Source organism: Molossus molossus, unplaced genomic scaffold, assembly GCF_014108415.1.
Source record: "Molossus molossus isolate mMolMol1 unplaced genomic scaffold, mMolMol1.p scaffold_m16_p_8, whole genome shotgun sequence".
NCBI classification, from domain to species: Eukaryota; Metazoa; Chordata; class Mammalia; order Chiroptera; family Molossidae; genus Molossus; species Molossus molossus.
In genome coordinates this window covers 99160179-99177194 of record NW_023425402.1, presented here as the reverse complement: position 1 = coordinate 99177194, position 17016 = coordinate 99160179, and the positions used below count along the sequence as shown (strand labels likewise).

Sequence of the window (17016 nt, the reverse complement as noted above, 5' to 3'; positions counted from 1 at the left end):
TGGGGAGGGTTTCAGACAAACATCCTTGTTTCCCCTCCCCTCTCCTGTCCTCCTCACCCTGGTCACAGCACACCACTCTGAGAGTGACTGTCCCTGCCCTGCCCCATCCATCCCTGCTCCAGTCAGTGGTCAGCATCCAACTCCACAAGCAGCTCAGCCCCACTCAGCTCCCCAGTCACCTCTGTCCGAGGCAGGGGCCACTCAGTGGATCCAGATCTGAAGAAACCAGGATTCTGGCTGCCAGCTGACTGCACAAGGGCTCAGCCAGGAATCCCAGGGGTTCATTGGGAACTGAATTCCTTCGACCTTGTCCTGCACAGTCCCTACAGTTAGCCTGCTGCCTTACCTAATGTCACTGAAACAACTTTCCATAAAAGCACAGCCATGAACTCCAGCCTTGTGAGTTGGGGCTTGTGGGGATGAGGGTAGGTGCATTTTGTAACCTTGTGATATGCATTCTCACAACCTGGCCAGCCTAGGATCAAAGTGTGTGTGGACAGACAGGTTTGACTGGAAGGCAGGAAGACTGCCTTGGGTGCATATAAATGCTTCGTTTGCATGTGACTAAGATAAGGTTTGCATGAAAATGGCTGGACCACTGCCTCCAGTAGACCAATGAGTCCTATGACTCAAGAATGTCTGGGTTTGTTATTTTTTAGATTTAAAGTCCCTTTCCAACATAAAAAGTGAGAGACAAGGCTAGGCTATATGGTTTGCAGAGATGCCATCTCAAGGAAATAATTTACATAAATCCACGTGTAACTTGGCAACCATTCCGCAAATAAATTGGGCTGCATCCAAAGATCTGGAGCATTTGCTCTCTTGCAAAGCTCCCTCTCACTCCTACCAATGTGTGCTTGTAGTTCATTGCTTTGCGCTGACCCCAGCGGGCCCAGAGAGACGACAGGGGCTAAAAGGACTTCGACCCCTCTTTCTTGGGTTAGACCCAGGCCCCTCTTCTCTTAGTCCCCTGGCTATTCCCCTGACCCTGAACATCTCACATGGAGACACCATGCTGCTCTCACCTGAGTGTGAGTACTGCCCATGCACTGTGAGCCTGCGGGCCCCACCCACTGGGCCCACATAGACTCTCCCAGTAGGAAGTCTGAGCCCGCACTGAAATCACTGTACCCCTTCAGCATCAACAGACCTTAAGCTTTGGTGGGCCCCTCCCTTTCCCACTGGCATTAACAGTGAAGAGACAGCAGGTCTCAGCTGAGCCTGTCCAAGTTACTGCTATCAAGGGATATAACGTGTTAGTCTCCTGGTCTAAGTTCCAGGAGAAGAAAGTTCAGTGAGGGGACAGGGGATGGTCTGGAAATTTACTTTTCTCTGTCCACACTCAGGCCACCTGCCCCTCACTGCCCACCCAGTTATGCCCTCAGTACCTTTTATAGTAACAGATGATGAAACCTGATGAAAGCCGTATCCAAAACGAGCACACCAAGCACACCTAAGACAATGTAAACTATGGTTGTTGATGTGGTCTTGGCCGGTGCAGCTGAGACGGTGCTTGGTGTAGCTGTGGCCGGGGGCATGATTGGTGCACCTGCAATGGAAACACAAGCGGGACATCGTGTGAAGAACCCAATTTAAGGAGATCTCCTCCTCAGCCCCTGCTACTCCAAGTACTCCTACAATGCAGACAGTTTCTACCCCCTACATGTGGTAGCTACTGTGACAGATCCTGGGTTGGAACAAAGACAGGAGAAGAGCCCTGACCCCTTGTGGCTCACACAGCTAATGGGGGCAGCAAGGGTTCCAACATACCCTGTCATTCCTTCTATGACAGAAGAGGAGGAGACACAAGAGGAAGGCGGTAGAGAAGTCCTCTAGGAGCTGATTCAAGGTGGTATTGAAGGATCTCCAGACATAGACCCAGTGAGACAAACAAGAAAAGTGATGCTGAGAAGAGGAAACAGTATCAGCAATAGGTCTGAAAACAAAACGATGCCCTCATGTGTGGGTCAACAAGAATCCACAGTGAGTGTCCACGGTTATGTGCAGTGAGGAAGAGTTGTGAGGAGGTGAGAAATAAAAGGAGGGGTAGCAGAACATAACTATGGCCATGATTCTCCAAAAAATCCCATCATGCATGAATAACTTTCTCAAACCACGCACAACGAACAGACACAAACAGTGTTGATGCCAATTCAAGAGACCATGACTTCATTCTTTGTGCAGAGTTACCTTTAGTGCTCAGAACTCCATCCTGGTGACACAAAACTTGTTTAAGCCACATCCTACAGTCTCCAGCTGAGGTCTTCACAAGGAGATCGGTCATAGCTCTGTCACTTGCCAATATCTCCTTTAACATTCTGCCTTCATCCTTCAACACGATCCAGCTTCTAGTGTCAGAGTTCAAGCGGACAGATGTGTATTTATTTAATCCGAAGTCACTATATGCCATTCGATCTTCACTGGATTCTTCGCATTTTATGTTTCCCTGTAGAAAGAGAGAATCTGTCCCCAACCCCCATGGAAAAGAGATCAGCTTACAATCTTGACAAATCCTTTTTCCCCACCTATTGTCCAGCCCTGTGCCCGCCTCCAATGTACTGACCCTTCTGTATCTTTTGTATCTTACCATGGCTCCTGGGCCTCTTGGGTGAGAAGAACACAATTGTTCCTTAACCCTATATCACTGTTTACTTCTACCCTGGGCCTTGTTTACTTACTGCTAATTGCACTCTTCTCTGCTCTAACTTCAAGCAGTTTCTTTTTTAGCTCTTCCATCACATATTTCAGAGTGTCTCTCTGCTGATTCCAGGCCTCTGTGTCATTCCTCTTTGTCTCCTGAATATTGATGAGTTTGACCTGCTTGCTACCACAGGTAAAGCTAAAAAACGTGTTTCCATTGGCCTGGCCTTGAATTTCACACCACGGTTGTCCACTAGGAGTGATGGTGAATTTATAGCCAAGAGAGATAGCACCTGTGAAGGACAAATGCAGGTGAAGGTTGTGGTGGGAAGGAAAGTGCCGATAATCACCTCTCCCCCATCTCTGTCTATGGAGGAAAGGTCTGCAAACTAGCCAGTGCCCTGCGGGGACATGCAGAGCATGCAGGGCTGCTCCTGAGGAAGCGGCATGACAGTGGGGTGGGGAGGAGGACAGGCCTCCCAGCTGGAGAAGGGGAGTTTATGACTGTGGGTCATGCTCCAGCACAGCCCTGGGATGGTGCACCTGCTGCGAGGGTGGCTCTTGCAAGCCTGGAGGAAGGCGTGGCTCCAGTGCATGTGACAGAAAAGCCACAACTTCTGGGGCAGGTCGCAGAGGGAGGGATCAGGTGGCTCACAGAAGTGAATATGCCAGGAGGGATATGATATGAAAAGGCACCACAGTGTGCAATCCACCATGCTCCATGAGAAAGCCTGAACTAAACTCTGGTTTACTGAGCTGCTGAGGAAAGAACGGATGAGAAGAGCACAGAATTCTCTAAGAGCTCACTGATGACTTTGCTGATGGTCAGGAAAGGTGGTGGGACTCCGCGTTCCCCAAAATGGCTTCCAGTAGTAATGGGGATAGAAAATGTTGAAATAATAAATCAACAACAATGAGGTATCACCTTACACCTGTCAGAATGGCCGCTATCAACAAATCATCAAACAGCAAGTGTTGGCGAGGGTGTGGAGAAAAGGGAACTCTAGTACACTGCTGGTGGGAATGCAGACTGGTGCAGCCACTATGGTAAACACTATGGTGTTACCTCAAAAAATTAAAAATTGGCCCTGGCCGGTTTGGCTCAGCGGTTAGAGCGTCAGCCTGCGGTCCGGAGAGACCCAGGTTCGGTTCCCGCTAAGGGCATGTACCTCGGTTGCGGTTTGTCCCCGGCCCTGGTTGGTCGTGCGGGTGGCAGCCACTCGATGTGTCCCTTTCACGTCAATGTTTCTCTTTCTCTCTCTCTCTCTTCTCTTTCCCCCTCCCACTCTATCTGAACAAAAAGTGGAAAAATGTCCTCGGGTGAGGATTAAAAAAAAAAAAAAAATTAAAAATTGAATTTCCATTTGACTCAGTGATCCCACATCTAGCAATATACCCTAAGAAGCCTGAAACACAAATCAGAAAGAATATATGTACCCCTATGTTCATAGCAGCACTATTTATAATAGCTAAGGTCTGGAAACAGCCCAAGTGTCTATCAGTAGACAAAGGGAGAAAAGAACTATGGTACATATACGCAATGGAGTATTATGCAGCTGTACAAAAGATCTCTTATCCTTTGAGACAACATGGAGAGTATTATCCTAAGCGACACATGCTAAGCAGAGAAAGACCAATATCACATGATCTCACTTATTTGTGGAATATAATGACCATAACAGTCTGAGGAACAGGGTAGACCCAGAGACGTGAAAGTAGGGTACAGACTGACAACCCTCAGAAGGGGGGAAGTGGAGGGAAGAGATAAACCACAGAACTTATATGCATGTACGCATAACCAATGGACATGGACAACAAAGCTGGGGACCGGGTGGGGGGGATGGGGAGGAGGGTGTCAATGGGGAAAAAAGGAGAAACATCTGTAGCAAAAATAAATTTTAAAAAATACAATAGTGTGGGGAAGGCATAAGGGGGGTAAAAGTGGTGAGGAGGGGTCAATGGGGGAAACAGGGGGGACATATGTGATACATTCAACAATAAAGATAGGTTTAAAAATACAAATATGAAAAAAATAAAAAATAAGATAAAAAATAAAAAATAATAATAATAATAAATCACAGGTACAAGAGCTCTATGTCCGGAGCAAAGGAAGTAGGACCATCAGAATGATTAGGAAGCAGGGCCTCAAAGACAGAGTTATGACTATGGCTCACAGAACAGGGTGATCCTAGAGGCAAAATAGATGGACAACCAACCTTACTATTGAATTTAATCCATTAAAACAAACAAAGACAAAACACAAGGATGGATGATCAGGAGGCTGAAAGCCTGGATCCTTTGCCCAATTTCCAGTGTGGACCCTTCTCAGACCCAGAATTCATTACCAGAAGGAGAGGCCCAGCTGCATTGGGAAGCAACCTTTCAACCCTGAAGCAAATGCAGACGTCCTTCAGGCCTTCCCCAAAGACCCATCTGACCAGTGACTCAGATAAATGTACACTTGGAAGCACAGACTACTCACATTCATAATAGATCTTGTGTATGAGTTGACATCTTCCATCGGGATCTAAAGTGATGCATGGGGCCAGGTAACAAACAAACACCTGTCCCAGGTCCTGCTCACAGAGGTGTTATTGGTCCATAGATCTCACAAGGTTCATTTCACATTTCCCAGATTTGTAACAGGAATAGAAAATCTTTTTACTTACTGAATTACTTGTGTGCTCAGGACTACCACGGTAGGGAAATTTAGTACAATATTCTCAAACTGTCTTCCCTTCTCTCGAAATACAATGTTAAAACAGTATAGGAACCTGGATAAAATGATGGAGATCAGTACCAACCTTGCCCCTAAAGGATGAAAGAGTACGATCCATATTCTATAGCCATTTAATGAATAACAGTCTTGTCTGGACACTTTCTGTAAATGGCTAGCTACTAAATAGTTTAGTCTGTACAGGCCACAGTTCTCTTTACAACTACTCAACCCTGCTGTTCTAGTGTGAAAGAAGCTACAAAAATATATGAATGAATGAATGTGGCTGGACCTGCCACTACGACCCTATGACCCACAGGATCTTGGATACTAGAGGAATTTGTGCTAGGAAAAGTGCTATGTGGATTTGCAGGCATCCTAATGGGAACTTCATATCACAAGCTCATAGGGTCAGAAGAAAGGCCATGCCACTTGCAGCAGGAAAATCCACACCATTTAAAGAGGGCCTGGTGGAGATGAGGCCTCTGGCTATGGGATATCACAGTTGCCCAACATGAGCACCATTAGCTAAGGTAGGCTGAGTGTTCATATGATAGAATTGGCTTTTCTGGCACTGAGATGAGAAGGGTTACAGAGAACTGATGAGCAGGTGGCTCCAATCCTGACACCAGAAATGTACCAGCACCACCCTAAGCTCACACCTGTGGCTTCATGCAGTGTCTCTCATGGCCCCTTCCACCAAGGAATCCAGTTTACAGAAAGGAGGGGAACAGTGCCTCCTGCCTGTGGGACCAAGGTCCTCTCATTCAGTCCTCCCAGAAGCCACCAACAGGACAGGGCATGGTTCTGGCTCTTCAACACACAGCAGAGGCAGCCTGGGTGATGATTCCCTAGGGGAGTGGTCACCCATATGGGACTCCCTACATACCCTATATCTGGGGTCAGCAAACTAGGACAATGGCCACATCTGGCTGGTCCCCAAATTGTTTGCATGTTGTCTTTGGCTGCTTTTGCACTACACACATGAAGGTGCCCAGTGCTTACAGACACAGATACCAAAAAGATTTACTGTTTACCATTTATAGAAAAAGTTTGCCAACTGCTGCCTAAATCTATGACCTGCTTATACTGCTGCTTCCTCAGAGGGTGGGAAATGGGGGCTTGGGATGAAAAGCTGGAGTGACAGTGCCCTTCCTCATCATCGTTGGCAGGGTTATACTTTGGAAAAATGCGCTTCCTGTCCTTCCTGCTCCAGGTACTGTGGGCCAGCTGCAAAGGCTTTTGCTGCCTGGGTCCTGGGGCAAGGGGGATAAGGTGCTACTTGGTGAAGGAAATGATTAAGGTCACTTCACAGATGGGAAAGTTCTGGAGGCACTGGTGTTCTTGGAAGAACTGGATAATAAAACTGGGTGAGCTGGGGAGGGGAGCCCTGACTTCCCAGGAAAATGGTACTGAATGGGACTAGGCTGGTTTTGTGGCTGATGGCTGAGAGTTCAAAGCTGGAGAGCCGTGTGACTCCTTAGGGGAAATGGAAATAAAGTGAGCCTGGCTGGGGCGGCAGGGTCCATGAACTACTGTGAGAGTGGAGAGCAGTGGAGATGATAGAGAGCTTGCGTGGGAAAGTCGTGTGAGAAGAGTGGGGGCTGGTGGTTGTCTGTCTGTGGATCGCTACCCCAGGAAACGCCAGCGTCATGGCACAGGGGCTCCCAGTTCTCCAGAAGCACGAAGTGCCCTGAGGCAGGAGAGTGGTCTGGGGGGACAAGTGTGCAGCAGAGCTCCTTGTTGCTCCCTCTCTCCTTCTCTCCTCCCCGGCGCACTTGCCCCGCATCACCGATTCTCTTTAGCCACCTCTTTCTTGCCCGGAAGGCAGCAACCCCTCGCCCTGGACACCAAGCCTGAGTCTACAGCAGGCTGGCTGCGGAGGGGGTAGTGTTGCCACTGGCTGGAAGGCTCTGGAATGCCACCCGCACTCCGATCCTGTCCGCGAGGTTATTGTCCCCCTCCCATCTCCTTCCTCCCCTTCCCCCGTCTCCCCAAGCACCCCACTGAAGATTTTTTCCCGAACTCACCTCCACGCAGCAAGGGACAGTCGGCTGCCCGGGGGCAGTCTGGCAGCAGAGCCAGGACCAGGAGGATGAGGCTGAACCTGGAGCCCGAGGTCCGCACCATCACCAGCTGCGATGGGAGCTGCCCTGCGTAGCTGACAGCTGCGCGGGCAGAGCGCCCGGGACAGTGTCCGAGACCTGAGTCCTTTTCTTGACAAGGAGAGAGATGGAGGTGAGGCTACCAAGGCGAAAAAGTCCCGGCAGTCGAGTGAGCGGGAGCAAGAGAGGTGCCAGCTTAAAGAGCGCCCCACCCAGCCCTGGCCGGTTTGGCTCAGCGGTTAGAGCGCCACCTGTGGTCCAGAGAGACGCGGGGTCGGTTCCCGCTACGGGGCTAAGGGCACTACGCGATTGCAGTCTGTCCCCGGCCCTGGCTGGGTCGTGTGGGAGGCAGCCACTCGATGTGTCCCTTTCAAATATATGTTTCTCTCTCTCTTTTTCCCACTCTATCTGAACAAAAAATAGAAAAATGTCCTCGGGTGAGGATTAAAAAAAAAAGAGCAGGCCGGCCAGCATGGGTGCAGTCCTTAGACCAGCGTGTGCTTGTAGTTTCATTGCGTTGCACTGATGATCCCTGCAGGCCAAGAGAAGGCAAGGGGTGACCCTGACCCGATCCCCGAGTAGTAGCAGCGGGATTGACGCGAACAGCAAGTGGTGAAGCCGCGGCGAGATTTGATTGGATGCGACCAGCAAGGTAACAGTGCGCGAAAGCGAATGAGCGATTGAGGCCCGGGATCAAAGGACACTTCAGTCCCTGGAGAAAAAGTATTCTGGAGCCTGCCCGCCGGCTTGGGACAGCTGCCAGCACATCTAGGGTCTGAGGGGTTTCCGGTAAGCAGCATGGGGTCGGGATTTCCTAAAGATCAGCGACTTTGTGCTTGAGTCTTACAGCTGCTGAAAGGGCTCAGTGCTCAGCATGGGAGCGGAAGCTCTTGCGGTTTCTGAGTTCTGCCCATCCGCTAAGGAGGATACATTGAATTCTGACATGTGGTTCAGAGTAGGTTAACTTTTAGGATGCGCAAAGATTCAGGGTTAACATTTCCACCTCACACTTTTTTTATGGCGACCGGTATTTACAGCATTGCAGCAGCTGACTCAGGAGATCAGTCCCAGCAGCGCTGCGGCTCCAACCTCCCCTTGGGAGGATACTCCAGAGCCCATGGCTCCCCCTCCCCCATGGTTGCCAAAAGAGAAAAGTTCCCTTACCCCTCCTCCACTTTTTGTGGAGGATTTCTTAGCTGCACGCCCAGCAATGGAGGGCTGTATTAAAGAGGCCAGGAAAGCGGGCGACTTTCCAGCTGTAATACAGCCAGGCCAACCACCTGTGCACGAATGTTTGCCTGTCAGGTTTTTAAAGAATTCAGGCAAAGCATAAAGGAGAACGGTTGGCAAAATTCCTTTACTATAGGAATGTCTGAGGGAATACCTGGTAGTTAACTGATGACTCCCTGGGATTGGAGGGCACTAGCCCAATTAGCCTTGTGGAAGTTCAGAGGAAGGGTTGGAGACCTCAGAGCCTCCAAGGCAGGAAGGGCCAGCCTGGATCTTATCACCACCACAGAATTAACCCTTAAGGAGTCTGATGAGGTTTCTTTAGTTCCTACAGGAGTGTATGGCCCCTTGCCAGAGTTTAGTGAAAGTAGGTTTAGTGATTGGAAGGTCTAGTTTAACAATGAAAGGAATACAAGTGATGCCAGGGGTAACTGACTCAGATTTTGAAGGAGAAATTAAAGTAATGCTTAAGGCTGTGGGCTTTCATGTATTAACACTGGGAACCCGAACAGCTCAACTTCTTTTGTTACCCTACTGGATTCCTGGAGCCACCTCCACAATAAAAGGGAATGCAGGGTTTGGGAGCACTGGTCAGTGTGATGTTCTCTGGACTCTGGCTATTGACACCAGAAAGCCCTTGCTCTCCACTGATATACAAGGGTGACTATTTTCAGGATTGGTGGATGCAGGGGCAGACATTTCTATTGTAACAATATGGGAATAACCTAAGGAATGGCCTAAAGCCCGGTACCCCTATTAATTACCGAAGTGGGAGGAACTCAAGTTCCTCAACAAAGTACTGGCTCCCTTTCCTGTACAGGCCCAGATGGACAAAAAGGATGAATTCAACCTTACGTCATGGAGTATCCCCTAAATTTGTGGGGAAGGGATCTTCTCTCTCAATGGGGAATGGCTAGGGGTCACTGGTAAAATTTCCCTCCTTTCACTGGCCTAGAAAACAACAGAACCAGTATGGGTTGATCAGTGGCCCTTAAAAGGGGAAAAATTGTTATATGCAAACAGATTAGTGAAAGAGCAATTAGAAGCAGGTCATATAGAACGTTCAGTCAGTCCCTGGAACACTCCCATTTTTGTAATTCCTAAAAAAGTCAGAAAATGAAGATTACTACATGATTTTGTTGTAAGGTGTCAGCGAGAACCAGAGACGCACAGCCGAATTGTACAGGAGCACTTTATTACACTGGCGGGCTGGGGGGATCTCCCCAATCCCAGCCCCAAGCTTCCTTTGTTCTTTGCTTATATAGGAACAAAATACAGGGAAAAAAAAAAAAAAAACTACATTAAAAAAATAGAAAGAGCTACATTCAAAGAAAAAACTTACATTCCTCCTGGTTCCACTTCATTGGCATCAGGGCTGATACAGACTTCTCCCGAGGGGGTTCGGTAGCAGGGGTTAGGGCAATCATTAATCTCTTTTGTTTTTATGGTCCCTTCAAGTTCCCCAAGGCCATCATTAACCCTTATCTTTATGGTTCCTCTGGGTGTCAGTCCCAGGTTTTTTAGAAAACTGCTCAGGTGTTTATGTGCAGGAATAACTGATCAGAATGGAGTTTGATTTTTTAAAATAGCCCAGTTTATTCCCCACTGGTTTGATATATATGAGTCAAATAATTAACTCCCCCTCCTTCTCTGGGACAGGGCTATATTGTCCCTTAACTGCAAGGAGTTTTACAGAATTTATTATTATCCTCTGTATAGTTTTCATGAGGTCGTTCATTATGTATGGCCCCAAGGCTAGAAGTGAGCACAATATGGCTGGAGGACCGGTGATGGCAGATAGCAAAGTTGTTAGCCATGGAGACCAGTTAAACATCGGTTGAAACCAATTTTCAGATCCCCATCTTCTTTTTTCTGTTCCCTTATTTCTCCTAAAGATAAGCTTTCTTGTATAACCCTGGAGTTGTTGGCATAGAAACAGCAGGCTTTGCCCAGTGCCACACAGAGCCCTCCCTGCTTGAGGAGGAGAAGGAGATCTAAACCTCCTCTGTTTTGTATTGCTGGAGGTTATACTTAGGTGGGAGAATGCAAGTCCCTTGCCCCTAGACGTCCCCCAAAGTTAACTTGGGTTGGTCCCATATATATTGTTGTCAGCATTTGGGGTTGGGAAATTGGCTCGAAGAGACTAGCCGTATATAATAAGTGGCCTTAAATTTAGGCATAACCAGCAGTCAGCCTCTATGTCCTTCCTGTGGCCCAAGAAAGGCCTAGCTGACTAATGACATTAGACATTAATCTGAATAGGGTTAGATTTTCCTATAAGGAAACTCTTGAGCTTCATTAACCTTCTAAAATTATATGAGGGCACCAGCTTCTTATATAGCTCTTAGTAGAAAACATGGTTTCACAACCCCGAGATGGACAAAAGTATTCATTTGCATTCAGGCAACTTGTGGTGACTGTACCGCTCCCTGGGCATATATAGATTCCTACCCCTTGTAGTCCCCATTCCCCCGTAGCTGTCCCGTAACCCCAGGGACCCTTCTATATGACACCAATCTTCAGTAATACCATCTGTGCTATGGTGCCTGTCATGAGGTCACATAAGTCGAGACTGAAAACAGGTTTTTCTGTCCCCTTTGTGGTGACAGTTCTTAAGACCCAATATCCCATTTTTAAGTTCCCAGTTCCACTGGGGCCCAGATCTATAAGGATTCCTCGTACAGTCATAACCAGAAAAATTAGAGTCCCGATAAATGCAAGAGTCTCATTTTTAAGGGATCTGGAGAGGCCTGGACGGTCCATTCTGCTTTTTCTGCCTTCAGCCAGGAGTGGTTGCAGTCAGACCGGGATGTCGTTGACCTTGCCAGACGTTGGTACACATAGGATGACAGTGTATAGTCCCTTTCAGGCTGGAGTCAGTCCCTGGGTGGTGAACTCCTTTACCCACACCGAGTTCCCGGGCTGGAAAGGATGCACAAGGTGGGCACAGGCAGGGCGTCACAGATGTGTTTATGGACAACTTTCTGGGCCGACTGCAGAACCTGCAAGAACTGTAAGAGGGCGAGGGGGATGAGAGTAGTTCAGTTTTCACCAGTCTCTAAAGTAAATTTGGTTAAGGTTTCCTTTAAAGTCCTGTTCATGAGCTCTACTTGCCTGGAACTCTGTGGGCGGTAAGCACAACTGAGTTTCCAATTTATACTTAACCCCTTAGAGATATCCTGTGATATCTGTGCTATGAAGGCGGGGCTGTTGTCTGATCCAAGGGTCAGGAGTAGCCTAAACCTGTTACTCCCTTTATTACATCCCAGACTGTTATTCTACTTCCAGGGACAAGCTTTCCCTCTTTCACTCAGTGTCCAATTTTTTGTCTTGAGTATTTTTTGAATGTCCTGTCTTTCTGTAATATGTATGTTCTTTTTATTAGTATTATTATTATCATTATTATTATTATTTATTTCCTCTGTACAATATTTTCTTTTCATGTCTTTCTTCTATATAATCCTTCTTTAACTTGCATAGACCCTCTGTGACTTTCTAGTCCTTCCCCTGACATTAACCTGAGAGCTTGCTCAAGCTATCTGCAGTTTGCACATTCTCCAGGTTTTCTTCTCTTTCTCTTTATTTAGATGCACACATTCCTGCTTCCCTCTGCCTTCTCCCTTTCCCTGTGACCCTACTGGACATTGCCTGCCTCTCAGGAGTTCAGTAAGCTTGGTTTGACCTAAGTAGGTGGACTGGTGCAGCTGGTTGACTAAAATCCGACCCAGAGCCTCTGGGACTAACAACCTCCCATCAGGCAGTGTCCATTATCCATTGATTTCCTTTATGACTTGTTTCTCCTTGGCTAGGTCATTTTCTAACCTAGTGCACCTGGTGAGTCCCCACTGGTTTTAGGGCTGCCCCCCAATCTTTCTGATCTGCAGCAGATTTCCCTTGCCCCATCGGAGAGCCTGGGTTAGGGCTATGAGTTCAGCCCTTTGGGCTGAAGACTTCCTATTCAAGAACTGTGACCAGACGACATGGTCCTGAGTTACTACTGCTGCCCCAGCATACCTGATTGCTTCCTGCACATAGCTGCTCCCGTCTGTGAACAATACCTCATCTGCTGATGGCGGTGGGACATCCTTGAGGTCTGAGTGGGCCATCTGCACTATGTCGATTTCCTCCAGGTAGTCCTGTAGAGGTTACTCCGGGTCATCATCTGGAGACAGGCTGAAGGATTGATAGTCAACATTTTGTGAAACTTGATGTGGGGCTGGCCCTGAGTGGCAGTGGCCAGGAATTGAGGAATCAATGGAGAAGTTCATGTCTGAGCAGGGGGTATGAGCACACCAGCATGACCAGAAACAGAGACATAGTATTTTTCCTAGAGTCTGTAGTCCTCGTCTAAGTCCAGGGATAGGTTAGGGGCCCTTTGGCCCGGTCAGGACTGAGTCCGCTGCACCAGTATCCACCAGGAAACTAACCAGTTTGTCCCCTGTTGTCTTGTTATTCTTGGTTCCCGAGGGCTCAGTTGGAAGGAGCCTTGGCCCTGTCAATTTTTTAAGTTAAAGAAGGCTTTTTACTTTGTTCCTACACACCCGGCTTTGCCCTTGTCTTTCCTATCCCTAACTGGGACCTAGGCCTGCCATCCTGACCCTTCCTCATGCTTCCCTTCCTAGGGTGATCCCTCTCCAGGGGCCCTGTTTCCCTTAAGGCTGCCTTTACTACCTTTGCCATTCTTTTATCTTGTTTTCCCCAGGGGTGTCACTTTATCATATACCTTTGAGATATCTCAAACAATTGGGCCTTTAAGCCTAAGAGGAGAACAGGGTGAAAAGTGTCCAAGGAAGCCCTCCTCCCACAGTATTTGGGTCCCACAGCGGGCAGAGGGATGGGAAGATTTCCTCTGACTCCAGGTTTTCAAAGGACACAGGAAAGGAAAGCGTCCTCCTAGCGCACATGTTACCCGGGGCAGAGTGGTTTTTTTTTTCAATTCTCTAAGCACATTTGGAGCCAGGCCCAACTCCCTAAAACTCCCCAAAGTTAACAGTGCCGCAGGAAACCTGCCTTGTTGCACTCACTGCCGCCAAACCCCGAGCTGCCTGGGCTGGCACCTAAGGAAGGAGCCCCTTGCAGGGCCCGACAGCTCTCCCCGGGGAACCCTGTGGCCCCTCCAGCCTCTGGGTGAGAGCCTGCACACTGGCCTGATGTCCCCTTTTCCCAGGACAAGGGGATCTCTGCACCAGACCCTGGTCCCAACCCATGGCGGGGCATACCATGCTATGTGCATAGCAGCCCACCTGCAGGGACTCCTCATCCCTGCAGCTTCCCCTTTTCCTCTTCTTGGTGCATCTCCTGCAGCTGGTTTTGTTGGGGGGTAGGGTGGGGGGAAGGCCTGGGCTCCTAGGGGACTTTTGCCTCCTCTGAGGGGATGGAAGGATGGGGTCCAGTCCCTATAGATTAACAGGCAAATGATCTAAAATATAGGATTTAAAAAATCCTGCATTGCCCTCAGAATCTTCAAATTTGGTAAACTGTGCACTTTGTTGGGGCCTAGAAACCTGTCCTGTTCCTTGTAAATCGGTCCCAGGAACATCTGTTCCTGTATCTAATATACCTTTAGCTTTCTTTCCATTCAAACTGAGCTCTGTTCCTGGGGACTTTGGGTGATTAACTGCACCCAAAAGCCTCCTCTGTGGAGTCCAATCCTCCCTCTCCCCGCGGTTCCTTTGATAGCACCTTAGCACTTTCCCAGACGCCTGATGCGGCAGAATCACAATCTGTGCCGTCCTAGTTTCAGGGAAAACTTGTACAATAGTATTAGTGGTTTGGGCCATAACTTTGATTTCCCCCAAATAATCAGAATCAGTAACTCCAGGCAACACTTGGAACATTTCCATAGTGAGACTACTCCTTCCCAAGATTAAACCCACTGTTTCTCATAGGCAAACTGTTTAACTGTCCATGTGCCAGTCTCTGAATCACTTATTACTCTGTCGTCTGCCTGTAGCAACCCAGCTACAAAATCTGCATTTGGGTATGGCTCTTCAGGTCCTTGTCTGATGGATGTAAGATCAAGCAAATTCTCCCCTTTCGTTGGGAGCTCTTTCCAAGCCGTCAAAGCACAAATATTAATCTGCTGATACGCCTGCAGAGAAAACCCTAGCTGATCTCCAAGAGCCTGATATTTCCCTGCGCCCGTGAGCGTTTCCAAAGAAATGGGTACTTTATGCTTTTGATTCCATATGGCCTGCTCACTGCTAATCTCCATCCAGTTATTCTTCCACATCAGATAGTCCCCCCTGGTGTAAGGAAAGCTTTGGCTAATGTTTGCCAATCACCTGGACTAAGGCTTCACTAGCAACATTCTAATAAACTGAGCAGAAAAGAGCTGTGGGCCCATACATAGTACAAGGAGATTTGAGATCTTTTAATATCTTAAATGGGATGGGCTCATGTAATTTCAATATTTGACCTGGATTGTTCGGGTCAGCCCCTCTATCACTGGAAATAATAAAAACCCAGTGATAATGACTCCAGCAGGTCTTGCCTCTCTTAGTCCCATCTGTAAGGGAGAGAGCACAGGGGCATTAGAGGGTTCTTTGGGCTGAGCCCCTGAATCCCCTCAGCAAGGTAAGAGCTATTTTTGCAAAACTTTGGGTAACATTAAACCCCTCATCTGAATCTTCCTCCGAGAGGTGCCAATGATTTTGCTTAGCCTCTCTTTCTAGTTCTCCCTTATACTCTGGGAGTAAAGTCTCAGCAGGGGGATTAACCTATCTCACAGCCTTAGCAGAAGGCAGTGGGGAGTCTTTAAAGACTCATAGCCTTTCTCAGCTTCCTTCAGGTCTTTCACCTTACCTTGTGTCCCCACCTTATTAGCCTCCTGCACAGGATCAAGGCAATCTCTAATTAGGGCCCAAGGAGTAAATGTTTGCGCCAGAAACTTGTTTGGGCCTTTCGCTGTACCTCTGCCTCGCAGGCACTTCCCTACCTTTGCTCAGGTTTCTCTTGGGGCCCAGTTTGGGGCCCACTACCAGTATTCATGCTCTGGTCTCTAGGGCATGGCTCTTTAACTATGGGGGTGGGTGTCTCATTAAATTAAGCCATTGAGCAATAGAGGGAATTGGTCTGGATGTCCTGGGTCCCCGGTGACCTGATTCCAAACTGCCTGCACTAACTCGGGGTAAAGGATCCCGTGTCAGGCCAGCCCACCCCCAGTGTGGGTCCATTTAATTCACAGAAGGTCCTTCACTTTCCTTTAGATATTTTTGTGCCCTCATCAGGAGCTTCTTCAAATCCTTCCCTAAGAACGTTTACTATGCAACCCGATGAGGTCTTCTGGGCACTAGGGCTGCTATCCACGACTAGACTAACCATACAAAGTTGAGGGAGACGGACTTCCGGTCAAGACGGCGGCGTAGGTAAACGCGGTCCACATCCACATCAAAGTTACAACTAACCTACAGAACAACCAACATTCAAAATTGCCTGAAATCAAGCTGAATGGAAGTCGTACAACTACGGAATTAAAAAAAAAAAAAAAAAGCAGCTACATCCAGACCGGTAGGACGGGCGGCGTGGTGGCCCAAGGGGTGGTGGCGGCGCAGCGGCGGCGCGGTGGCGAGACGGGCTGGTCCCACACCCAAGCGTGGTGGATAAAAATCTAATGGAACTAACAGACATTTATAGAAAATTCTATCCAACAGAAGCAGAATACACGACTTCTAAGTTACACACAGATCATTGTCCAGGATAGACAAAGGGATAGGACACAAAACAAGTCTTAGCAAATTTCAGAAGAGTGAAATCATCTGCTTTTTTCCAACAACAATGGTATCAAATCACCGACAAGAGGAAAGCTGGAAAACCTATGAATATGTAAAAATTAAACAACATACTCTTAACTCATCAAAGGGTCAAAGAAGAAGTAAAAAGAGAATTCAAAAATACTTAAAAACAAAAGAGAGTAAGAACACAACAACATACCAGTACGAATGTCTGGGTAGTATCTGTTTCCAATGCACACTTACCCAGTTCAATGGCCATGTGGATCTTTGGGAAAGGCCAGAAGGAATCTTTGCAGTTGTTGATTTGAAGGCCTCTCCCCATTGAACCTGGGCCTCTCTTTCTAGTCATAGATTGCAGATTTGAGGAGTAGCTCAGGTCTCAACGAGGACACAGGATCCAGACATTTTGCATGTGTGGAGTAGGAGGTATTTTTCCAAGGGAGTGAGCCCCAAACTTTAGAAGAACCCTACCTAGTCTCCTGCTCCCCAGGGTAATTCTGCTTGTCACCGATGACTGAGCATTAGATGTATTACACCTTGTAGTATAAAAGTGATAAAGGGACACATTTTACTTCCAATGACCACATGAGGT

General features: G+C 47.9%; 1 protein-coding gene across 1 annotated transcript; it reads right to left on the bottom strand.

The window, feature by feature from the left end:
• Window positions 1–2089: 2089 nt before the first annotated feature.
• LOC118620786 (UL16-binding protein 6-like) lies at window positions 2090–12797 on the bottom strand. Its single transcript, XM_036247782.1, has 5 exons — window positions 12706–12797; window positions 11143–11237; window positions 7387–7572; window positions 2679–2933; window positions 2090–2463 (listed from the first exon to the last, which is right to left on the bottom strand). Exons 1-5 carry the CDS (start codon window positions 12795–12797, stop codon window positions 2090–2092), a joined length of 1002 nt encoding a protein of 333 aa, XP_036103675.1.
• Window positions 12798–17016: the final 4219 nt, after the last annotated feature.

Bases quoted from the DNA above. Each gene is read 5' to 3' on its own strand.
- LOC118620786 (XM_036247782.1), bottom strand. From the start codon at position 12,797: ATGGCCCACTCAGACCTCAAGGATGTCCCACCGCCATCAGCAGATGAG. The intron at 7,573-11,142 runs GTAGGAATCTAT...CTCCTTGTCAAG, and splicing joins GGGAATGGGGACTACAAGGG to AAAAGGACTCAGGTCTCGGA. The intron at 2,934-7,386 runs GTGAGTTCGGGA...TGTCCTTCACAG, and splicing joins CTGTCCCTTGCTGCGTGGAG to GTGCTATCTCTCTTGGCTAT.